This window comes from Phascolarctos cinereus, unplaced genomic scaffold (assembly GCF_003287225.1).
Source record: "Phascolarctos cinereus isolate Bilbo 61053 unplaced genomic scaffold, phaCin_HiC Scaffold_4;HRSCAF=312, whole genome shotgun sequence".
Taxonomy (NCBI): domain Eukaryota; kingdom Metazoa; phylum Chordata; class Mammalia; order Diprotodontia; family Phascolarctidae; genus Phascolarctos; species Phascolarctos cinereus.
The window spans coordinates 597,531,222-597,558,109 of NW_027555847.1; the positions used below are offsets into that span (position 1 = coordinate 597,531,222).

Consider the following 26,888-nt stretch of genomic DNA (forward strand, 5'->3'; position numbering starts at 1 on the left):
TTTATTATTTTGGGCCGTAGTCAAGTATTGATTTTCATTGCTGCTTTTCCCTTTTTCTTTTGGCTTCCAATCTGTTCATAGGCAAGGTTAGAGAAGTTTAAGAAAGTGGTAAAAATATGATAGCTAAGGACATCACTCTAACCCTGTTCCTGCCTAGATGGTGTAGTGGAAAGCATCAGTTTTTGTACACATGGGTTCAAATCTTGTATCTGTTATTTATTATTTGTATGACCTTGGACAAATTCGGTGACCTCTATAAACCTCAGATGCCTCATTTGTTTATTTGCTTGCTTATTTATTTATTTACTTATTCACTTATTTATCTATCTATTTATTTGTTTTTGTTCCTTTGTTTATTTTTGGTAGGCAATGGGTTTAAGTGACCTGCCCAGGGTCACACAGCTAGTAAGTGTCAAATGTCAGAGGCAGATTTAACTCGGGTCCTCCTGACTCCAGGGCCAGTACTCTATCTATCCACTGCGCCACCTAGCTGCCCCAGATACCTCATCTGTAATACTATATGGTTGGACCAGAAGACCTTTCAGGTCCCTTCCAGGCAGGGGTATGCTGGAGCCAGTTTAGGATCAGGATGTGTTTGTTAGATTTTCAGTGTACATATTTATACCTCAGAAATCTACAAATGCTACATATCGGAGCATGATTCATTGTTTTGTTTGTTGTCTAGACTTAAGAAAGTGATGGAGAAAATATTAATAATGCATATTAAACTTGTGTCTAGTGGGTATATGCTTTTGTGGGGGGGGAGCTGGTTGTTAAACATTTGTCAGCACACTACTGCTTCCAGCTATATGTTCATGATGCTGAGTGTTAAAAAACCAATTCAACATAACAAATCTATTAAGTGGGGGCTTTTTACAAGTCATTGTTTTAGGTGTGGTGTGCTTAGGCATAACTGACTTTATGCTGTATTAATTTTATAATTGGGACTGCATTCACCTGGCTTGAGTTAAGCTCAAGCATCCAGCTAGGTCTGCCTCCATCTGGTTTAAGTTGAGATCAGGAATCTGGCTGAGCTAGCTTAATGTTTAGCTTAAAAAAAAAGGTTGTTAACTCTCATGCTAGTATTTCCTAGCATACTTTATGGATATCCATTGTTTAGCCCCACAAAATTGTTGTCCACGAAAGATATATCATCAATCCTTTCCTGTTTTTGTCTCTTTCAAGGAGACAGCAAGTCTTCTAGTTGTGAATCCCTAGCAAAAGACTATGAGATACAGATGGACCCCACAAAACAATTAACATTCCTTAATTGTTAGAGAGGGGTGTGATTAGCCTTACCTGAATGCCAGTCCACCTTGCTCAGTATAGCTAATCATTATGTTCCTGCCCCAACCCTACAATCTATCACATTTTCTCCCTGCCTGCGAAGACCCTTTCTTTGTTATATGTTAATAAAGAGGGCCCCTTCCTTCTCTGGGGATTGCTGGCTTTCCTGAGGTTGCCAGGGTGACCCACTTTGTAAAATTATATGCTTTGCTGTTAATAAACTTAAACTAGCTTGGAGTCTGTACCTCAGTCTACCTTTATTGTGTTTACTCGCCACAGTGTTCATATGTCACAATATGTTCCATCATTCCCTGATTATAGGCACTTGCTTTGTGTAAGTAAGGTGAGTTTTAGTGTGTTTAAGGTGGATTTTTGTTATTCTTTCTTAGAGTTTTCTTCCTCGAATCAATAACCATAACAATCTCTACTTCCCAGGTGTTAGATATGAGTTCTCACGATCACAGTTCAAAACAATTTCTACTTCACAGTCACGTAGATGTAGGGGTGAAGTAATGTAAAATAGTGAAGCTATTGTTGGCAATATGCCTACTTTGCCTGTGGCCTTATAAAGCAAGTGGGCACTGGTCAGTGAGTGGGGACCCCTTAAGGGTGAATGCAGAAGCTGGAATGCCATGCTTGCCTTGATTGGCCCCCATCGAGGCTTGGGAGGGGAAATCTGTGTGTTTGCCTCAGCCTACCCCCATTGAGGCTTGAGGGGATTTAAGGGAATGCACAAATTATGCCTGTCTCAATTGACCTCATCGAGACAGAGGGGTTATTGCCCGCCTCTTCCTCTCCCCCCCCACTTCACACCTGCCCTCATGAGAAGAATTGTTAGGGGTTGTAGGAACTGGAGCTCCCATTATCAGCAAACTCCCTTTAAGAAGACTAGAGTAGAATAAAGTAAGCTTATTTAAACTCTTATTATGACTCCATTCCTGTCTTCCTGTCTGACTGGATCAAAAGCGAACCTGCTAGTGAGAGAGGTACTAGAAGCCTTCCTGGGTCTCCTACCTAAGAAATGGCATAGTCGGTGTAGTTACTTGTCCAACACTTTGTTTTCATTTTTCTCTACCACAAAAAAATAGATATACGAATATTTTGGTAGAAGGTACCGGCCTTGGAATCAGGAAAACCTGAGCTTGAATCTTGCCTTGGGATTCAGATTGTTACTATCTATGTTACCCTCTGCAAGCGATTTCTCTCAGCTTTAATTTACTAATCTGCAAAAGGAGGAAAATGGTAGTCACTACTTTACAGGCGTGTTGCAAGGATGAAATGAGATGATGTATAAAGTAATTTGCAAACTTTAAATTCCCATTTGTCCTTGGACTCCTTGGGGAATATGGACAGTAATGGCCTTCCTGATTCAACAGTGTTGTTTCGTGACTTTTCTTGTGTAATTCCAAGTTGTTTTCCTATCTGTGACTTTTTCAACAAGACAAAATATTTTGATCACTGAAAAGATATTCTTATCTCAATACATCTGTATAATAATGTATCTTTTCCATTTTTCCATGGCTGCAAATCTTTCTTCCTAAAAAAAGACATTTTTAATACTCAGCATTTAGAATGAGTTATTGAGTTCAATTTTATTATTTCTAACCACAAGAGTTATTACCAAGATTATTTAATTTTGTGAGTGGGATTAGGACATTTTCAGTTCCAAAGATTTCTGTATCTAGTGAGTTCATATAGGTTTTGTTGAGGAAATTGACCTCTGAGTTTAATTTCCTACAGGAAATTAGTTATACTGGCTTAATATAAAAAAGGAACAAAATCTTTGAAGTATCACCCTGAAAAACAGCTGTTACGGAGAAAGAATCTTAACTAAATATGAAATTTCATATGAATGTTCTGACTGAGAGACCTTTTGATATGCTTCTGTGATTTTCTTTTTAAGCAACATAAAAAGTTTTTCTAACACATAATAGAAATAGGATGTGAACCGATTATTACAATGTTTATTTTTGAACATTATTGTGATGTTGCTCAGCATTGTTTTTATATGTGCTATTCCTGTATTACTTTTGAAAGTGTCTGAGGTCTCCTGTACTAGCTACAAGAAGGGTACTAGATGCATACTCTTCTAGGCAAGGTATGGAAATTACCATATTTATACCATTTTCTTCTTGCCATTCTCTTCCCTTTCATCTAAGATTGGATAAATGAATAGCACAGCTGATGTTATGCTCTGTTCTTTTACTTTTTTAGGCTGTTTAATCCAGTTCAGTTCTGTTGAGTTCAGATCAGTTCTGTTCCACAAACTTATTAAAGCACTGTACTATATAAATACATTTAGATAAACTCATATCCTGCCCTCTTGAAACTCCTATGGTCTATTTCAACCAACTTATGGTAAAAGAACCTCCATTCTTCTGTGAAAGCTGGTTGGCATGTTATCATGTTTTTTCCTATCACAGCATCTTTCCAATATTATCATGTCCCAGGTGAGAGTATAGATTGGCATAATGTTGAGGTTATCAACATTTTCCAGTTTTTAATCATTATTCTCCTTTGATAAGTGTTTGGAATGGTGATGGGGAAAGCTGTTGACTCTAAGGAGCAAAGGTGTGAGAAAAGGGAGAATCTTCCTCAGCTAACTCTCAAAAGGTGGAATGGTAGGGGACACTGGCTTTCACAAGTGAAAGATGGACTCTTATTTTTCACAAATTGTATGAAGGTGGAGATAGCTAGCATACACTAGAAAGAGTGAATTAATGGATGAAAAAAATTTATTCAGTGCTTCCTATGTGCTGAGCACTCTGTAAAGTACTGGGTCAGGGGGGAGGGGAGAGAAGAGTCACAGATACAAAAGCAAAAATAGTTCCTATCCTTAAGGAGCTTGCATTATAATGGAGGAATACCATGTACAAAGAGGAATGCTAGCCAAGTAGGGACACTTTGGATTGGAAAATTATAGGGGTGGTAAATGGAGCCATTAGGAAAGTGATTAACACATCCCTTTCAAAAATAATGGTAGAGTTGATTTGATAGTGAACCAGGTGAGGCAGCCACCAAACAGAATAGCCAGTCCTCTGGACAGGGGTGCCAGAGATGAAAGGATTTAAACCGTTAGGGCGGTATCTGTGGTCTAAGAAACAAGGCAGGTGGCAAGGCTATTGGGAAAATGGCCCAAGATTAGACCTACAAATGTTTGTTGTTATATAATAGGAAAACATCATAGGTAAGATTCAGAACTTTGAAATTCTACTCTCTAGCCTTTTATGTGTCTGTATCTACTCCGTTACAAGCTTAATCCATTATTCACCTTTTTCATGACTCCTCCTATCCTTCTAGTCCATTTCTTCCACTCTGGTTTTAGTTGCCTCTGTACCCATTTTTAAACCCTGAAAGTTGGATAGCACACCTTCTTTGTGTACAGAGGCCATAGGTTGTCAACCCCTGCCTTGGTACCATCTGTGTACCTCTCAGAGCTATACCCAGGCACAGTGGGAGTACAGGCAAGGAAAAACAATGAGCTATTTGTGGTTAGAGTCAAGGTCAAGAAAACTATCTGGCTTCCTTATCATTTCAATATGGTGTGGAAAAAATTGATCTTAAAATCACAGAATTTCAGAGTTGGAAGAGCTTTCAGTGTCCAGGTAGACCAAACTTGTACCTGAAAAGGAATCTACTACAACATGCCTGACAACTCATCATTCAAACTTTGCTTCAAGATCTCGAATGATGGGGACCCCATGACCTCCCTAGGGAGCACATCTTACTTTTAGATGCCTTGAATTATTTGAAAGTATTTTTTTTTTAAATTTCAGGCATAAATTTGACTCTTTGCAACTTAGATCTCTTACTCCTGATTCTATCACCTGAGGCCAAGCAGAACAAATCTCACCTACTCATTGTGGGTCCACCTCATGTTTTAAAGAGAAAAGAGACTGGAGGCAGGGAGACCAATTAGGAGGCTATTGTAATAGTCCAGGTGACAGGCCATGAAAGACTGAATAAGTATGGTAACCATATGAGTAAAGAGAAGAGGACAGATGTGAGAGATGTGGAGGTAGAATTGATGAGATTTTGCAACTGTCTAAATCCAGTAGGTAAAGGAGAATAAAGAATCAAGGGTCATTCTGAGCTTGTGAATGGGGAATTGGCCATCTGCCTCAACAGAAATAGGGAGGTTCAAAGGGGTGGGTTTTGGGTAAAAAGATAATTTCTGTTTTGAACATGTTAAGTTTGAGACATCTATTAAATATCTAGATAGAAATGCTCAAAACATGGCTGCTTACATAGGGCTGGAACTCAGGAGAGAGAATAGGGCTGGATATATAGATCTGTGAGTTTGTCTGCATAGAGATAATAATTGAATCCATAGGAGCTGATGAGATCACCAAGAGAGAGAATGTAGAGAAAGAAGAGAAGAGGGCCCAGGTCAGAGTCTTGGGACACAACTACCAAGAGGGGGAAAGATGTTGATAACAATTGAGGAATGGAGACGAAGAAAGAGTAGCCATATATGTAGGAGAAGAAGCAGAAGAGAGCAGTGTCCAGAAAACCAAGAGAAGAGATTATCGAGGAAGGGAGAGAGTGATCATCATCATCAGGGGCTGCAGAGAGATCGAGAACAATGAGGAATGAAAATGGACAGTTAGATTTGGCAGTTAAGAGCTCATTGGTAACTTTGGAGAAAGCAGTTTCAGTTGAGTGATGAGGTTGAAAGCTAGATTGCAAGGGATTGAAAAGTAAGTTAGGGAAAAGGTAGAGGCACCAAGAGCAGACAGCTATTACAAGTAGAAGAAACTGGGGAATGGGTGTCAGGACCTCTGTAGCCCCTTTTTTTCTAATAGTCACTGACTTTAGCAAAATGTTTGAAGCCATTTAAAAAAAGTTTTGAAGATTTCAGAAATATTCTGTAAATTTACATTTTTGTTTAGAACTGGATTAGCTGAAACTTCAAACCACTTGTTTTTGGGTGGAGGTGAAGTATGGGGGTGTGTCATCCTCTATGTCTTTAAAACTTGGCTCTTCTTTTTTTTTTTGGTACAGTTTCTCTGGTTCCACTTCTAATATTTCTCACTATTTTGTCTGCCAACTGGTGTCCAGACTCTTGAACAGATTTAACCAATTAGTGAAGCCAATCATCCGGTGTCCTTCATGATCTCTGAGTCTTACAGGCACTCCCACTGAGACTAGGTCTCAGCTGTTGGAGGCTCATGGGTCTCAGTTTTACTTTAAAAGCCAAAAGGGATCAGCCCCCTTCTTATCCTCTTAGTAAAAAACATGGAACTATTTTTAATTGGAAATAATTTTTTAAAAAATCACTCAAAAGTATAATAAAGGGGGGTCCCTATACTGTGAATATTGCTGAGATTTTAGAATTAGATTCAAGAAAGTCTTGGTCTTATATTTCTTTTGCCAAATGAACTCCATTTTTAATTGCTCCAAAATAATAATAGTAATATCATGATCTTATGAAAAGAGTTCTGGACCTGCAGTCAGGAGAAAACTTGGTTTAAATCCCATTTCTGGCATTTACTAGTATCTTTATTGTGTGAGGTGTAAGGTAAAGTGGTCCAGTAGAAAAACCACTATTTGTGGAGTCAGAAGATCTGTGTTCAAATCCCTCTTCTGAAGATTGATATCTAGGTGACCTTGGACAAGTCACTTAACGTCCTTGAACCTCACTAGCTGTGTAACCTTGGGCAAGTCACTTAACCCCAATTGCCTCACTAAAAAAAAATAAAAAAATAAAAATGAGGTTAATGATACTTGTAGTAGATACCTTATGAGATAGTCATGAAGATTAAATGAGAAAATGTATGGAAGCTACATTGCCAGCTATATAAGGTGCTACAAAAGTATAGGTTATTATTATTATTGTTATCATCATCATCATCATCATCAATCACTTTAAGATTTGTGAAAACCTTCCTATACAGTATCATATCTGATTCTCATAACAGCCCTTTGAAACATATACTTCAGGTATTATTATTCCCATTTTACAGATAAGTAAATAGAGATTTTGAGAGGGTAAGTAACTTGGTCATGATCACACAACTAGCAAATTCCCAAAGCAGGATTTGGATATAGGCTTTCTAACTTCAAGCCCAGGACTCTTACTACTATGACATGTTTCCTCTCATAAGCTAGTCTTACGTAGATCATTTTAACATAGCATTTAAAAGACATAATGATATTTGGGTATTTTACAGGTAATAAGAGATAATTTTAGAATTGGACTCAAGCAAATCTAGTTCAACATGTCTTATGCCAAATAGATGTCCAGTTGGCTTTCTCCCTCTGTTTATATCTATGTGATGAATTTAGGTCTGAGCTAATATTCATAAACAGAGCCAAACTTTCTGCAGCATTGGCATGATTGAATGTCCCAAAGAGACATTCCTCTTGAAATGATCAAATCACATTATTTTGTTTTCTACATCCTACTAAATATTATATTTGTGTTGTTTTGAACACTTTCAAAGATTTCTTATAATTATATTGTAATTATATTATGAATTATAATTATCATTTCTTACATAATCTTAGAATAATAATTTTTTTTTTGAGAATTGAACTATTTATTTTTTTCATTGGGAGCCTAATTTTTTTTTCAATCTGTTTTCCTAACAGGAAATTGCACCAGCAGTTTGAAATGTACAAGGAGCAGGTCAAGAAAATGGGGGAAGAATCCCAGCAGCAGCAAGAGCAGAAGGGTGATGCTCCCACTTGTGGCATCTGCCATAAAACAAAGTTTGCCGATGGATGTGGCCATAACTGTTCATATTGCCAAACAAAATTCTGTGCGCGCTGTGGAGGGCGAGTGTCTTTGCGCTCAAACAAGGTATGCGAATGACTTGGGTTAAGCAGGATTGCCAAGTCATTTAAATGATTTGTCTTTAGCATATTTAATCATGGCCAGGTTTACAATAACAAAATGAAATAGATAATTGAGGTCATTATTCAGATCATCCAAGCAAAAAACTCTACTTACATCTTGGTATTTCAGGGAAAAGAAGTTTTCTTCAGTCTGAGTTATCTAGGACTTTATCTCAATTTTCTACTTTACTTTGTATGATGCAGATTTTTTTTCTTTTGTTTCCAATGTAACCCATTAGATAATAGGATCGGGTTCATAAACTAATGGATTTAGAGATGACAGGGACATTAAATATCATCAAGTTCAACTTCCTTCTTTTACTGATGAAGCAATTAAAAGAGAAGTAGCTAGGTGATGTAGATAATTGAGTTCTGGGCCTGCAGTCAGGAAGACCTGAATTCATCTCTGATCTCAGACACTTAACTAGCTATGTGACCTAGACTTGTCATTTAACCTTTACTTAAGTCTTCTCAACTATAAAATGGTGGTATCAGGAGCACCTACCTCACAGGGCTGTTGTGAGGATCATATGAGATAATATTTGTAAAGCACATTGTGCAATGCCTGGCACATAGTAGGTACTTAATAAATACTTGTTACCTTCTATCCTTCCTTATCCAAGGTCACACAGATAGCAAGTGACAAAGCTAAGATTCAAACCTTGTTTATGTCACACTCTAAAACTGAGGAGTAAATAATGGTTAATGCTATTTCTCTTTTTTCCTTGGCCACCTATGTATCTAAAATATATTGAGTTCCCATATTGACAAGTTTAGTTCAAAGGATTATGACCCTAGGGACTTGTAGAAATTTCATAGATCATCTAATCCAAATCCCTCATTTTATAGAGGAAGAAACTGAAGCTTTGACTTTATTCCAGTCTAACACATTAGGTTATCAAATTAGGCAGCTAGGTGGCTCTGTGGATAGAGTGACAGATCTGGAGTCAGGAAGACTCAGCTTCCTCAGACACTTACTGGATGGGTGACCCTGGGAAAGTTATTTAACCTGTTTTCCTCAGTTTCCTTATCTGTAAAAGGAGCCAGAGAAGGAAATGGGAAACTAGCATCTTTGTCAAGAAAACCCCAAATGGGGTCATGACGAGTTGGGCATGACTGAAATGACTGAACAGCAACAACATAAACTCATAGATTTAGAACTGAAAGGGACATTGAAGATCATTAGGTCCAGCACTCTCCTTTTTTATAGATGAGGAAAGTGAAAGAGAGGCAGGTAGGTGGCATAGGTTGTGACTTAAGTAACTTTTCTAAGGTGTCAGATTGGTATTTGAACCCAGGTTCACATCTAGTACCCTTTCCATTATGGCATATTGCTCAAGAAAGTCCCCATAAGTACAGATGATCTTCAAATGTGTTTTGGAAACATTATGTTTATAAATTGGCCAGAAACAGAAAGTTTGCTAGGAAATTAGTTTTAATTCACCAACTTTTAGTTTTAGCATGAGTAATTTCCTCCATAGTTTTTCCTTAAAACCAAACAAAAAGGGACAGCTAGATGGTGTGGTGGATAGAGCACTGGCTCTGGAGTCAGGAGGACCTGAGTTCAAATGCGGCCTCAGACACATGATACTTCACAGCTGTGTGACTCTGGGCAAGTCACTTAACCCTGAATGCCTCGCCAAAAAAAAAAAAAAGACAGGACAAAAACCAAAACCTACTTTTATTCTATTTCTATTTTCACAATAAGTAGGTCAAATTCATGTTGTAGTGATAAGTTAAATATATGTAATATGTTGATTATTAGTTATTGTTAATTCCAATATACTTCAAAGAGGATTTCTCAGTGCACTAGAGGGTTTTCTTTTAAAATAGTCTACAAATATCAGTGTAGCTAGCACTCAGGATTTCCATCTATTGTCCTTCTGTCTTCCTACATGACTACACTATCTCCTTTTCTTGACATTCATGTGTCATTCATATATAGCCACTACATTTCTACTCATAGGGTCATAAAGCTATAGCTGGGAGGGACCTCAGAGGTTATCCAGATGAACACTCTCATTTTGCATATGAGTAAACTGAGGCCCAGTTAGTTTAAATGTTTTCTCAAAATTGCCCAGGTAGCAAATGATGGAGTTGGGATCTGAATGTGGGTCCTAGGACTAGAGGTTCGACTATTCTCTCTCCATTCCATAAGACCGCCTGTCCTTGATGATGACTTTCATCTTGCTTCACATGTACAAATCATTTTTGGTAACATATTATGGATGACTAATCCATTACATGTATTTCCACTGCCCCTTTGGGTGACTTGTGATTTTAATTCTTCTGAGATGGCATTCTATGAGTTGTGGTTGTAGAATATAACTGTTAGAATATTGTTGAAGAGATGAGCTTTTGTAGCATGGAGTAGCTGGCCCTACTTTAGGAGATTGTTCATATTTGCTTAAATATGTAAGCTTGTGCTTATACAAATAGGCTTAGGTAAAGAGATCTACACTGAAATCAACTGTGCTTTATGGTGCTTTAAAATTTTATGGTGGGGCATCTAGGTGGCACAGTGATAGAGCACCGGCCCTGGAGTCAGGAGGACCTGAGTTCAAATTTGGCCTCAGACACTTGACACTTACTAGCTGTTTGATACTGGGCAAGTCACTTAACCCCATTGCCTAGCCAAAAAAAAGAAAAAAAGAAAAAAGAAAAAAAAACACTTAATGGCAGCTGTTATCCTTAGTTACTTTCTCACTGTGTCTTGCCAACCAATTTCATACTTACCTAGATTCTTTGTGGAAAAGCAAATATTTTAACATGTTACTCTGACATAATAGGGCCCATTTGCCATGTCTTCTCATTGTCCCTTTTTTTTCATTTGGTCTGTAACTAATAACTTTCTTTCAATTCCTCTTAATTTTCTTCTCTAGATTCCTACAAACTCCTACCTTGCAATTTCCCTAGGTGTCCCTTTGCAGTCACTTCATATTCTTGTTTCCCCCTTCTTCCTTTTAAACTTTAAACAGGGGTGTGCTAATGAGTGTTTAATAACAGACTCCCTGAAAAAACTGTTTTCATGACATACTTTTAAGCTTAACCTGAATTTTTTTTGGAAGATCAAAGTTTATTTTTTACCACATGCATACAAAAACATATTGCACATCAAACAACCAAAAGAAAAAGAAAAATACTGTACTAAGGACTAATACGTATAGTTTATACATAATATATCTTTTGGAAATTGATCTTTTCAGTGGTTCTATTAACATTTTCAACATCACTTTTTTAAGGCAAGACACCAATAAAACAATAAACCAAGCCCAGATTTGTAGCATTTTCCATTTTCTTTGGTGTGAACGCTCACCTTGAAAATTTAACAATCAACTCTTTCATGTCAGCTTGAGCTAGCTTCAGCACATCCCTGGCTTTAAGTGACAAGAATATTAAGGGAGCTAACATTAGCCCCTCATCCATTTTGATTAAAGAGTGAAAAGGAAGTGATAGAGCTTCTTTCTCCTGGTCAGCTTCAATTAAATAAATTTATCATCATCATCATCATCATCGTCATCATCATCATCATCATCATCATCGTCATCATCATCATCATCATTAATGAAAATGATAGTAGCTAATATGATTTTACATAAATTCATAAATTCAGAAGTAGAAAGGTACCTTAAAGGTTATCTAGTACAATCCTTTTATTTTACCAATGAGGAAACACGACCAAAAAGTTTAATGACCCCTCCAAAGTAAGGCAGGTGAATGTCAGAGCTGGTAATTGAATACAAATTCTCTATTTCCACTGATCAAATCAATCAGCATTTAATAGATTCCTAAAACAAAATGGTTCCTGCTCACAAGGAGCTTACATTCTGTTGAAGGGATCTAACAGTAGCAATAACCACAGAATGGTGTATTCATTGTGTCCCTTTAACCATTCTCAGCTGCCTTATATAATGACAATAGCCTCTTACTTCTAGTAGATATTTAACATTTCTCTTTGTTTCTGTCATATCTCATTATTATCAAATCTAGTGAAATTTGGGCAGAATATTGTTACAAAGATTTTTAAAAAGCAGATTGTTCTTTGTAGTATAAAATTTAATTATACAGTTGTTTTTTTGAGTTAGTTTAGCAATCTGCTGATAAAGTAAGATAAAATAAGCTTTCATTTTAATTTTGTGGTTCTTTCATGTGAATCCATCCCTAAAAAATTAGTCAATTCTCTCTTGGGGACAAATTTAGAATACTGCAAAAAAAGAATAAATGAATTGCGGGGCCAGATGGAGGTAATATGGCACTTAGATTTTTAAAAATATTAATTCATTTTTTTGTCCAAAATGACTTATTCTAAAATTAAGCTTAAATATTTAAGCAAATATAATTAATTATGATAATACTTTGATACTTTGAAGGATCATAGGTTCATATTTTCTGATTTAGAATCACAAAATTATAGATTTAGAGGTGGAAAGGACTTTAGAGGTCATCCACCAATCAAACATTTGTTAAGTGCCTACTGTGTGCTAGACACTGGAGATACAAAAAGAGGCAAAAAACAGTCCTTGCCCTCAAGGAGCTTACAATTTGTTGCTAAGACAACTTGCAAACAAATATATACATACATATATATATATATATATATATATATATATATATATATATATATATATATATATATATATATATAAATAAGCTATATACAGGATAAATAGGAAATAAATAACACAGGGAAGATACTGAGATTACGAGAGGTTGGAGAAGGCTTCCTGTAAGGTGGGATTTTGGTTGGGTCTTAAAAGAAGCCGAGGTGGTTAGTACTTGGAGTGAGCATGAGTGTTCTGGGTAGGTGAGAGAAAATACCTAAGCTAAGAAATGGATTGTCTCGTTCAGGAACAGCCAAGACTCTAGTGTCACTGAATCAAAAAGTATATGTCAGGGAGTAAGGTGTAAGAAGACTGGAAAGGTAGGAGGGGGCTAGGTTGTGAAAGGCTTTGAATGTCAAATGGAACATTTTGTCTTTGATCCTAGAGGTGATAGAAAGCCACTGGTGTTTATTAAGTGGAGGGGATGGTGTCACATGATTGGACCTGTGCTTTAGGAAAATCACTTTAGTGGCTGAATGGAGGATGAATTGGAGTGGGGAGAATAGCTTACCCATTGGTAGGCTATTGCAAGAATCCAGGCATGAGGTGATGAAAGTCTATACTGTCAGAGGAGAGAAGGGGACAATGGAGAGATGTTACAAATGTGAAATTGCCAGATCTTGGCAATAGATTGGGTAGGTATGGTGAAAATTAGCAAGGAATCCAGGATGACTCCTAGATTGTGGGCCTGAGGAACTGGGAGGATGACATTGCCCTGTGCAGGAATAGGAAAGGTAGCAGAGGGGAACAATTTACGAGAAGATAATGAGTTCTATTCTGGAGATATTGCACATAAAGAATAGAGGATATGTTGATTGAAGATCCAGCAAAGGAGACAGAGAAGGAGTAGTCAGATAAGTAGTAAGAGAACCAGGAGAGTGGTGTCCCAAAAACGTAGAGAGAAGAGAGTATCAAAGAGAGTGATCAAAGGCTACAGAGAGGCCAAGGAGAATAAGGATTGAGACAAGGCATTGGATTTGGCAACCAAGAGATTGTTTCAGTGGAATGGTAAGGGCAGAAGCCAGATTGTAAAGGGTTAAGGAGAGAGTGAGAAAAGAGAAAGTGGAAATACCTATTTGCTTAGGAGTCACCTATGACCTTTTCAAGGAGTTTAGCTATGAAAGGCAGAAGAGATATAGAACTGTAGTTAGTGGGGATGGAGGATCAAAGTGAAGGGTTTTTTCTCCATCTGGGGAAACATTGCCATGTTTGTAGGTAGCAGTAAATGGGCCAATAGACAGGGAGAAATTGAAAATAAGCAAAAGAGTGAGGTTGACAGAGGGAGCAATCTGTTAGAAGAGGGGATGTAAAATGGAATCATTTGAATGAGTAGAGGGGTTAGCTTTGGTAAGGAGTAAGCCCGCTTCATTGTGAGGTGGGGAGGAGAAAGTGGCGGGAGTCATCTGAGTAATAGATGAGGAAGAGGGGAGAGGAGGGAGTTCTTGGAGAGTGGCCTCAATTTTTCTGTAAAATATGAGGCAAGGTTCTCAGCTGAGAGAGTGGGAATGGGGGGATGCAGGGAGGTTTGAGGAGGTATGAAAAGATTTAGAAGAGCCACTGTAGAGAGTGGGATAGTGAGCTGATAAAAGAGGTATAGTAGGATTGCCTAGCAGCAGTGAGGTCCTAGTTGAGTTTATATAACATAAATATATAGTGAATCTGTAGGGATGGCTATGTCATTTTCTCTACCTTTGTTCAGTAGCATGTGTTTAGGAGTAAAGGTGACAAAGGGTGGGAGTGATCTAAGGCTGAGTTTTGGCTTGGCATAATTGGTAATATTATTGGTGGCTAGGGATTCAAGGGAAGAGGACAATGCAGAATTGAATTGGTTTGCTAAGGGATCAAGATGGGGAGAAAAGGAGAGAGGGCTAGTGTAGGGAAGTTGACCCGGGAGAGAACTGAGGGGTCAAGGGATTGGAGAAGATGATGTGAATTAAGAGTATAGTTTTGTAAGGGAAGGCAGAGGGACAGATGAAAAGCCAATCAGATTGTGGTCAGACAAGGGAATTTCAGAGTTCTTGAGCATAGAAGCAGTATATTTGTGGATGATAACAAGATAAAGAGTATGACCATCTTTGTGTGTATCTGTGGTGTGGTGTAGGAGTAGGAGGTGAATAGCTTGAGGAACTGAGTGGTTAGGGTATTTGAGGGAGAGTCAATATGTTTGTGGAATTCCTCAAGTATGAAGGCAAGAGCTGAAGAGGAGAGAAAAAATGTGATCCTGGTATTAAATTCATTGAGGAGGGAAGGGGAGTCACCTGGAAGTCTGTAGACAACAGCTACAAGGATTTTAATTGGTTGGTAGATATGAAGAGCGCAAACCTGAAATTAATGGAGGTTACTGAGTGATGGAGGAAGGGGAAATCTTGGGAGTGGCAATGAGGAGAATGGAATATTCCAACTTTCCCACCTTGATCAGTAAGCCGAGGAGAGTGAAGGTGCAGCCAGTACTGGAATGGGTGACCAGGGAGGTATGTCGTCAAGGGGAATCCAGGTTTCAGTAAGAGCTAGTTGACAGAAGGAGTGGGAGAGATACAGATTTAAGATGAAGGGATGTTTGTTGCCTGTGAAACAGGTATTCTAGAGGGCACAGTGGAATGGCTGGGTGGAATGAAGTCCAACCCTCTCATTTTGTAGAGGTTGTTTCCATGACACTGTCTGTCCATCTCATCTTCTGCCATCTCCTTTTCCTTTTGCCTTTAATCTTTCCCAGAATCAGGGTCTTTTTCAATGAGTCTAGTCTTGTAGAATGGGTGTCAATTTGAACTTATAGAGGGAGTTTACGTAGTAGAAGTTCTCTGCACCAGTGGCTAAAAACAAAACCCAGAAACTGAACATCAGATTCAAAGAAAATAGAACTGTAATTTCTGTAGGTGAAGAAAGATAATTATTTTTAGTTGAAGCTTTTTGAACATAAGTATGTCAGCAGCAAAACAATATTTACATAATTGTTGTGAATATAACCAAGAGATCTAAGTGGCAACTGAATAAAGTATTGAACTTTGGAACTGAGTTTGAATTCTAGAATGGACATTTACTAGTTGTGTGACCTTGAACAAGTCACTTAACATCCCTCAGCCTGTTTCCTCATCTATAAAACTGAGATAATAATAGCACTTCCCTCTTTGCATTGTTTTGAGGAGCAAATAACATTTAAAGTGCTTTGCGAACCTTCAAATGCTATATAAATGCCAGCTATTATTAAATCAAATGTCATTTTTAGATCTGGCATTTGGTAGCTACTTAAAAGTGAAGGACCAGAAAAGTTGACCAACTTCTCAGAATTGTTGAGGGATAATTAAATGGTTTGCGTATGTAAAAGTGTCTCCATTCTATTTTCTGAAGATATGCTGACCTGCTCTTGGATGAGATTAGCCTATGTTTATTTTTATTTTTTATTTTTTTTGTTTTTTGGCTAGGCAGTGGGGTTAAGTAACTTTGCCCAGGGTCACACAGCTAGGAAGTGTTATGTGAGGCTGGATTTGAACTCAGGTCCTCCTGAATCCAGGGCCGGTGCTCTATCTACTGCGCCACCTAGCTGCCCCTAGCCTATGTTTATAATCCTGGTATATGGCAAGCATGTAATAAATCCTTATTGGTTGGTTGGTTAATCCTCTACATAGCTTTTCTACCTTAGACTTCTATGATCAACTGCAAGGTTTTGGTCATATTATCCCTTCAAGTGACTGTGCATACAGAAGAAAGCAACATTACATGAGTATTTTCTATTTGACATCTGAAAACATTCAGCCAAATTCTTCCGGAGGCACTTAGAGAAGCTTCATTAATGCTTTCAGGCCTCTGGATACAGCAAAGTCTACTTCTAGCAAGGCTGATAGTAGGCTGAGATCCTTGCAGAAAAATAAGTATAGGCCTTAAAACAAAATTGTAGAAGTGGAAATGATTTTTCCATACCCTCACAGAGCATAAGATATTACTAGCAAGGGAAGTAATGAATTACTTATATATAATATATACACAGTGTACACATGTATGTACATACATGTGTGTGATATACATACATGCACATATACACACATAATACACACACATGTATATCATATAACACCTCCCTGGTCCCACATTGACATTTTGCCTTTTAATATATGACACTGTATTTAGTATATGACATTATATGTCATATGTATGTGTGTATGTATGTATATAACACCATAAGGCAAAATGTCAGCATGGGACTAAGGAGATTTTAAAAAGGGTTATGAAAGTTCAGAGAAGAGGTCAATTTCTGTAGCACCCTTTTCCTCTTTTGAAACCCTTATCCTTTTCTTCCCCTGTTCTTAACACCCAAATGGATCAGATTCCTCCCTGGCCTTTCTTAGTCCAGAGCATCCTTCCCATTGAAGCAACAAGCTGCCGTCCTCCTCAGTTTCCACATAGGTGTACAGATTCCCACTGTAGAGTTGGGGTCCCAGAAGGCCATGGGTTCTTTTAGTTCCACTGTACCAAATAGCATGCTGAATGGATTGTTTTACTCCCCAATGGGGGATGACAAATTGGTAATTGGCTCTCCATAGGGGAAATGAAATTGTCATTCTCTGAGTCTAAAGTAACATCTTAGAGTGACTTACTAGTATTATGATGAGCCTAAATATTGGATTTAAATTATATGAAGTGACACAGACAATTTTCATGCTTTCTTCCCTACACCTCTTTTATACTCTATTCTTTGAAGTTTTGTAAAAATAATAGCTGGCTTTTATATAGCACTTTAAGGTCTGCAAAACACTTAAAATATCTCATTTTATCCTCACGACAACTCTGGAAGGTAAGTACTTTTATAATCTTTATTTTACAAATGAGAAAAATAGAGGCAGACATTAAGTAACTTGCCAAGGATCACACAGCTAGTAAGCATCTGAGGCTGGATTTGAACTGAGGTCTTCCTGACTCCAGGTCTAGCATTCTTTCCACTGTGACACCTAGCTACTTTGTACCTTGATAACTACATGCTTTGGTTAGGACCATGATTCCATCTAGAGAAGGGCAACAGGATAATGGAGAACTTGAGTTTGTATCATATGGAAATTAGCTGAAAGATCTGGGGATAACTAACTTGGAGAAAATCAGCAGTTTTCAAGGATCAGAATGGTTGTCATGGGAGAAGAGGGACTAGACATTTTTCAGGCGGCCTGCAGGGCAGAAATAGGAGAAATGGGTAAAAGTTGCAAAAAGACAATTTTAGGCTTGATGTTAAGAATTGGTTCCTGACAAGTTAAGCCATACAAAAATAGATGTTTGGGAGGTACCACCATCTTCCCCACAGTTTCTCCTGATAGCTTTAACTGCTTTCTTACCTATCTTGTATTTGCTTTGCATTTAGTTTGTATATACTTATACTGCATATATATACATATCCATATACACACTTACGTACTCTTTTCTCCAACAGATTATAAAGTCCTAGAAAGAATAGATCCTCCTTTTTTTAATCTTTGTTTTCTCAGAGTTTGGCACATAGTATGTGCTTAATAAGTGGCACCTAAATAGTGTGGTGGGTAAAGCACTGTGCTTAGAGTCAGGAAGATCTAAGTTCAGATGTGGCCTCAGACACTTACTAGATGTGTGACCCTGGGCTAGTCACTTAACCCCTATTTGCTTCAGTTCCTAGTCTGTAAAATGGGGACACACTGAAGAAGGTAATGGCAAACTACTCTAGTATCTTTGCTAAGAAAACCTCATGGACTTTTGTCCATGAGGTCATGTAAAGTTGGACAAGAGGAATGATTGAATGAGAACATGTGCTTAATAAATACTTTTTGATTGATTGACAGATTAAGAGGTGGCTCAGTGTTTTGGTGCAGTCAGGAAGACCAGATTTTCAATCCTCCCCAAATACTTTCTAGCTGTGTGACCCTGGGCAAGAAAGTAAATTCTCTCAGCCTCAGTTTCCTCATTTGTAAAATGGAGATGATAGCACCTACCTCACAGTTGCCAGGAAGATCAAATGACTGAAGGGCAAATAGAAAACACTTTTCAAACCTTAAAATTTTATATAAATTCTAGTTACTAATCTACTGTGTTCCTCCTCATTGGAGGTTTGTCCTTGAGTGAAGGTTAAATACCCACATCCCCAACATATTATAGATGGAGACTTGCTGAGGTATGGTGTAGACTTAGGGCCACTGGGTTCCCTGCCAGTTCCAAAATTTGGTGAGTCTGTGACTGTTTGCTTGATTTTGTGAAAATGGCAGTCTAGTTTTGTGAATAGGTGAATTATAAAGATGAACTAAGCTTTACTAGTCAGAGTGTCTGATCATGTGAAACTCAGAGTAAGCAATTTGATGTTAGTACAGAAGGAGCCAGCAGAGAGATTTTGCAGAAGTGGGAAAAATGTTTTCAAAACTGATTGTAGAAGAAAGAATCAGAAGAAAGATAGCCATGATGGTATATGAAAAGAGAACCCTCCTAATAATAATAACCCACATGTTTATAGTGTTTTATGATTCCATGTAACAAATAGATATTAAGTGCCTACTATGGATAGTGTGGTATTGTACGAGGCAGGGACAGGGGATATATACATACACATATATGTATATATGTCTATGTAAGTATGTGTATACACATACATATATAATGCAGTTCTTTCCCTCAAGGAAATTACAGTATAATAAGTTGGATATATAAATGACAAATAAAAATAGATATTTCTGTATATAGATCAAAAAGAAAGGATTATTCATGAAACTGCAATTCTCTATGACATATATCTCACTTTTCTAAAAATTAACTTGCAGAGCTATAATGTTTCTTCTTTTTGATTTTCCTTCTGTTTTATTCTCTGCTTTAAAGAAAGATGCCCCAGTGTCCCTCTTTTATTTCTTTTTTTGTTGTTGTGATCCCATCCTTCTATTCCTCCCCTATTGGAAAAAGATAGACAAAGCCCTTGTAACAAATACACATAGTCAAACAAAACGAATTTCCATTTGGCTGTATCTAAAATGTGTGTCTGGTTCTTCATCTTGAGTCCATCGCCTTTCTGTCAAGAAGAGAATACTATGTTTCATTATTAGTCCTCTGGAAGCATAGTTGTTTGTACTCACTGTAATACATATGTTCTCATGCTCTGGGTCACATAACCAGTCAATGTTTTCTTCCATGCATTTCTTAGAAGACATCCTTTACACACAACTTTTCCTTTGCAGTCCTTTGTTTGGAATGTTTTGTAGTCTGCCCTCTACATACATGTCTCCATTCCCCTTTGAGTGATTCTCATCTTCAGTTCTTTAGCACCTTGTCGGCATTGACTAGCTGTCAGTGATTTCAATGTGAATCCAAAAACAAAGTCCATAATATTCAAAACAATTCATGACAAAAACAATTAGTTGTACTTTCCATAGTTTTACTTCAAAATGACAGCCTTGATTGCAATCTTCTCATGTCTGATAGTAGAGTTAGCCTTTATTCAGTTGTATTCAATTATTTTAAATAATGACCTCAGACCTACCTTTCCACTGGCATCCATCTCTTTCCAATTAATGTTATTCTTTCCTTTTGATTTCTCTACTTGAATTTTTTTTTTACATCATCGCAAGGTAAATATGGCAATTTATCTCCCCTACCCCAAGCCCTACCCTTTTGCCATTTCCTCCTCACTGGGAAAGATGATTCAGTCTCTCCATCTCTAAAGAATGTAATTTCTACGCCATGCTAGATTTCTTTGTTGACAGAGTACCTTAGAATGGCACTTTTGTAGCATACTAAGACTTGGAACTGAAAGACTTTGGTTTGAATCCTATCTTTACCTGATACTATCTCTTTGATCACGAGCAAATTACATGATCTCTGTGAATATCAGCTTTTCACCTACAAAATAGTAATAATAATAATAATAATACTTATACTCCCAGCCTCATAAGATTGTTGTAAATAAAGGGCCTTATGAACCCAACTTCCCATTTCCCCTTTGTATCATCCAGGCTCAAAACCTCAGCATTATCTTTAATTTTTCCCTCTCTCTTACTCCCGTTTCCAGTCAGTTCCCAAGTCTTGTTGATTCTACCTAAGCAGTAGCTCTTGTATCTACTCTCTCCTTTCCACTCACACTGTTCCCATCCTATTTCAGTCTCTCGTCACCTCTCTCCTGCTCATAAATCTTCGGTGATTTCCTACAGCCTATGGGATAAAATATAAACAACTTAATTTTGCTTTTAAGGCCCTGCAGAAACTGGCACTAAACTACCTTCATGACCATATTTCAAACTTATCACCCTGTAGGAGGGAAACAAGCATATATTAAGCAACTGCTCTGTGTCCAGCATTGTGTTAAGCACTTTAAACATATTATCTCATTTAATCTTCACGACAACCCTGAGAGGTAGGTGCTATTACTGTCTCCATTTTATAGATGAGAATATTGAGGCAGACAGAGGTTTAAGTGACTTGTTTAGTCACACAGCTAGTAAGCATCTGATTTAAGGTTTGATACCATCACTCTTGAGAACATCACTCCAGAAGCAAAATGGAGGCACTCATGACCAAAGCTATTGAATTTTTTCTTTGTTTCATGAGTTTTAACAACCAGGGAATTCATTACCAAGCAATCAGCCTTGTGGTAGGGTCTCTCTACACTTAGGTAGGCTGGTCTTTGAGTAGACACAATCTATTGCTGGAACATACTTGAGATCTTCCCAACATGGTAGAATCTGCCAGAGCTTGTGCTTTTTGGGCATAACCTTTGTCTCCTGGTTTCCTGCCTTCCTTCGAGTCCTAGCTAAAATCTACAGGAATTCTTTCTAAATCCCTCTTTATTCTAGGACCTGCCCCTTGTTGATTATTTCCAATTTATCCTCTATGCAGCTTATTTGTGTTTAGTTGTTTGCGTGTTGTCTCTTCCATTAGATTGTGTGCTCCTGGAGGTCAGGGATTGTCTTTTGCCTTTGTATCTTCAGCACTTGACACAATGCTAGGCACATAGTACACACTTAATACATTTTTTATCAACTGACAGGTTTATGTCCATGTGATGATGTGACTTCAGACTGGCACTTTAGGAAGGCTTTGGGGACCTTGGGGAGTGATGCTTTGATTAATCAGAAGCTGAAATCTGAATCTACACTAAGTGAATAAATGCAAAGCAATATTAACTGGAAGGGATATACTTCAATTTGCTAACTTAGGCATGCATTATGGCTATTTCATAAGGAGCTCTCCCTAATAAAAAGTCCAGTTTGCCTATCACTTAGTAAATATGTCCTTTAGAGCTTCCTGAGCCATATACAGCCTTGCAAAGTCATACAGTTATTGCCACTCACAGCAGCCAAAGTTTATGTAGCACTTAAGGTTTTCAGAGTGCTTTGCATACCTTACCTCATTTAATTCTCACAGCATTCTGAGGTACATTTTTACTCTGTGCTGAGGAAACAAACTATTTCCTAGTGGGGAAACTGATAAGGGTGAGAGAGGTGCCCGGGGTTTGCATATCTAATAAGTGTCCTTTAATAAGTGGCCCTTCACAGGATGGGTGTCTATTTTGTCATTAGAGATTGTGTCTTGGGCAGAGGACATTACAGACATAGAGGAAAAATGTGGACAAAGGCACAAAAGTGCAGGGGGTGCATGGAAGATGATCAGTAGTTCAGTTTGGATAGGGTACAAAGAAAGTAGAAGAAAGTATAGAATTATAAAATGCCCGAGTTAGAAGGGACATAGATATGATCTAGCTTTTATAAACACATACCTGAGACTGAGAGTAGCTTTGCAGCTGGGGAAGAAGGGAAGCTACCTCAGAGCTGACTCGAGGGGCAGCACTCCTTCGGCTGCCTCATGAAACGAAGTTTGGAAGGGACAGTGACAATCGGAAAAGGAATCAGAACTTAGTGAGCAAAAAAACCTCCACCAGAGAAAGGGCTTTGAGCCAAAGAATGGCCTGAGCACATTTATGCATTAGAAAGAGGTCTATCAGCAGTACAAAGAATGGATTATAAGAGGTACAATATAGAGATGAGAATGAAAGAGTCTAGACACATGTTAGTCAGCATCTGTACTTTTATGATGGCAATGGGAATAGAGAAGAGAGGACGACTGGAAGAAATATTTGGGAGGTAACATAGTAACTTATTGGATATCTGAAGAGAATAATATATTGTGATGGAAAAACACTGAATTTGGAATCAGAGAACCTGAGATGAAATCCTGACTTTACTACTTAATATCTATGTCGTAGTAGGCAAGCCACTTCAATTCTCCAGGCCTCAGTTTCCTTGTCTGAAAAATGAACAGTTAGGTGAGACGATCCCAAAGGTCCCTTTTGGTACTAAATCCTGTAATCCTGTAAAAGAGATAAGAGTAAAAAATAATAGTGCCTGGGCAGTAGTGTTGAACAGTCAGTCAACAAACATTTATTAAGCACCCACTCTGTGCCAGGCACAGTGGTAAATGATGAACATAAAAAGAAGACTCATCTTCCTGAGTTCAAATCTTGCTTCAGACTTTTACTAGCTGTGTGACCCCTGGGCAAGTCATTTAACCCTGTTTGCCTCAGTTTTCTCATCTGTAAAATGAGCTGGAGAAGGAAATGGCAAACCACTCCAGGATCTTTGCCAAGAAGATCCTGAATGGGGTCATGAAGAGTCAGACATGAGTCTGACACAACAACCAACAGTCTGAAGCAGTTTAGTCTAATGAGGGAGACTGCATGCAAACATCTATATGCAAACAGGATAAATTAGGAATAATCTCAGAGAGAAGGCACTAAGATTAAGGAGGACTGGGAAGGGCTTCTTATAGAAGGTAGAACTTTGACTGAGACTTGAGAGAAGACAGGGAAACTTAGAAAGCAGATGAGGAAGGAGAACATTCTAAGCATGGGGGACAGGCAGGGAAAATGCTCAGCACTGGGAGATGGAGTATTATGTGTGAGGAGGCTAGTGTCACTGGATCAAATAATTCATGGAAGGGAGTAAGATACAAGAAGATTGGTAAGATATGAAGGGACCCAGTTTTAAAGGACTTTAAAAGCCAAGCAAAGGATTTTATATTTGACTCTGGGGGGACAGGGAGCCACTGGAGTTTATCGAATAGTGTGGGGTTTGGCATAAGAGATCCGGGGCTCTGACACTTCCTACATGTACAACTGTAGGCAAGTTTTTAAAACTTTGTCTGTCTTACTTTTCTCATTTGTAGAATGGTAGCATTAGACTAGACCAAGGTCCCTTCTTCTTTAAATGTATATTCTTTGAGCACCAAGATTCAAATACAGGAGCCCAGGTAGATGGTGGTAATATAGGCAGAAATTATATGGCCATAGGTCATGGATTTCAAGATAAGAGGGACCTTAGATCTCATCCAGTTTAATCCCAACCCCCCCAATTTTGTAGATGAGGAAGCTGAGGTCTAGAGAGGTTAAGTGACTTGTCAAAAAACACACAGATGATAGGTAGAATAACTAGGGTCACAGAAGGAGGAAAATGATTTGGGAAAGTTGTCTTGACCATTTTGAGTTTCAAGTGCTTTGCAGACACCCAGGTTGAGATGTCCAAATAAAGTCAGAGATATGGGTATGGAGCTCAGAAGAGGAGTCACAGATTTGGGAGCCATGGTAGTTGAAGCAATGGGAGTTCATTAGATTGTTTTTTTTAAACAAACATTCATTGTATTCATTTAAAGACCTGAGTTCAAATCCTATCCCAGACACTTTCTAGCTGTGTGGCCCTTGGCCAGTCACTTAACCTCTCAGCCTCAGTTTCCTGGTATGTAAAATAGGAATGATAATAGCATCTATCTTATTCGATTATTGTGAGGATCAAATGAGATATTGCATGTAAAGAGCTTTGCAAACCTTAAAGTGCTAAATAAATGCTAGCTTACTACGAGCAGAGCACTGTGTTAAGTTTTGGGTGAGAAAGAGAGTTTAGATGCTTCGTGGTCCCTGTCCTGATGAGAGAGTAAGCTACTGTCTCTCCTACTGCTATTATAGGTTGTAGTAATTGCAGTAAACTAAGGAACATTCCATTCATCTGCCAATGATTGGTGATAGAAATAGAAATACAGCAATGCTGTGAATGATAAATTTGCTAATGCTGATGTACACTTATGCAGTCCTGTACAGTTTACCAAGGTTTTCCCTCATGACAGTGCTTTGATATTAGTATTGCATTTTATGAAGAGGAAGTTGAGGCTCAGAAAAGTTAAATGACTTGCCCATAGTTAGGTAGCCAGTAAGTAGCAGAACCTGGGTTCAATTCTGTTTTCTGACTTTATGTCTTATGCTTTTTCCATTACATCATGATAGTTAATAGCATCATAGGTCTTAGAATTAGCAATTATTTAGTCTAACTCTCACTGAAATGGGCCCTTGCATTATACACATTCTCATGATTTTCTTCTGGCTAACTCAGTCCTTCAGGCTGCATGAAGAGAGACTTGGTGTCCAAAATGAGAGGTGACAGTCCCAGAGAGCACAAGGTAGCAATCTACTATGCTGCTTCTATTACTACTACCACTACCATTGCCACCACTACCACTAGTACCATCACTACTGTTACTACTACTAGTACTACTATCACCACCACCACCATTACTGGACATAGGCGCTACAGTGACCTAAGAAGCATTCTCGTATTATGTCTGTATGTCTATCATCTTTTGTTCTTCTCCATGGTCCTTTCTTTCTAGCACTTCCTTTCCCATGTGTGGACATTCCTGGGGCTCAGAATTGTGTCAGTCAGATTGATCATATCTTCCAAGGCTCTGTCATCACTGCTTCAGGATTATTGAGGTTTGATATCAGGAACCAGGTCCACGCAGTTTTCTGAGCAGCTCCATAGACATAAGCATGCTTCTGACTCATCCTATAACCCAGTGTCCTCATATATCTATAACTTAGTATTCACTTACACACTCTGAAAATAGAATTGACTCAGAGAGTCCACCCAGAGTCTGAAAATGTACTCTTAGTTTGCCTGGTCATTCAGCCCTCAACACTCCCTGAAAATCAAGCTCCCCAACCAACATGGTTAATCACTGGCTCAGCACTTAACACTCTCACCAATTCTATACAGCTGCTTCATTTCACTAATTACTCTTTCCACTTTCATACAGTCACTCAAACTGAACACTAATTCTGTGTTTTTCAAGCACTCAAAGTTTGCTAAACCTTTTGTCACACATACCCAAGGGATGACTTCTTAACAAGCTTATTTTAACAATTATCAGCATCAAGAGAACATTCTGTCACTTTCTTTCAGTTTGGTGAGTATTTCACACCTGCAGGCTACTGGGAATCTTCTTCCTTTAATAAAGTAGGCTTCCATGTCTTAAAAATCCACAAAAAACTCCCTGAGGGCAGAGATTGTTTCATTTCTCTCTTCAAATCACCTACATCAAGTATAGTGCCTAGCACATAGGAGATGCTTAATAAATGCTGGATGAAAGAATAAATAAAATCTATGACTTGAGTTTAGGAAGCCTATTATTCCCTATTTCTGGACATCAGCCTAAAAATGGTACGTAGCTGTGACATTGCAAAATAAAATGAATAGGATTTAATAAACAGGCAATGTGTCATAGTGTCATAGACAGCAAGCCTTGGCTCTAGAAAGACCTGAGTTCATGTCCTGCCTCTGACATCTACTGACTGAGTGAACCTGGGCAAGTCACTTTACTTCTCACTGCTCTAGGCCAGTGGTGTCATACTCAAATAGAAAAGGATCCTTGCAGGCTGCATTAGAAAACCACAAATTAATGTTATGTGTATCTTACTGCATTTTAATTTATTTTTGTTAAATATTTCCCAATTACATTTTTATTCAGTTCTGGGTATATGTGGGAGTGTTAGGGGTTGCATGCAGCTGGGGATAGTGAGTTGGGGACCTTTGTTCTAGCTAACTCTCTAAGACTGTATAAAAGTTGCAGAGAAGGTGTTGATCTGCATAAGTAGAGGGAATTTCCTCATCCAAGAATTCCCTATGCCAATGAAATAACGTTCAGTCCCTTTTCCTATCCTATAAAGCCCATGATAACTAAGTAGCAGAAATAACATTTACTTTTTTTTTTAACAAATCAGAATATTGTTTCATATTCCAAATAGTGACAATTGATTTCTAAATGTAGAATAGAGAAATATTTTTAAAACAAGTTTTTTAATGTCTTTTTTCACATCATCATAGTTTTCCCCAGGATCCACCTTTTCCCTCCCAA

General features: G+C 38.1%; 1 protein-coding gene across 1 annotated transcript in view; it reads left to right on the forward strand.

Moving 5' to 3' along the window:
* Positions 1-26,888, forward strand: part of LOC144454172 (regulating synaptic membrane exocytosis protein 2-like) — a 238,910-nt gene that overhangs the window by 151,231 nt on the left and 60,791 nt on the right. The window contains exon 4 of the mRNA XM_078151795.1: positions 7,882-8,092. Coding sequence (XP_078007921.1) covers positions 7,882-8,092 — 211 coding nt within the window. The remainder of the gene's footprint in view (positions 1-7,881; positions 8,093-26,888) is intronic.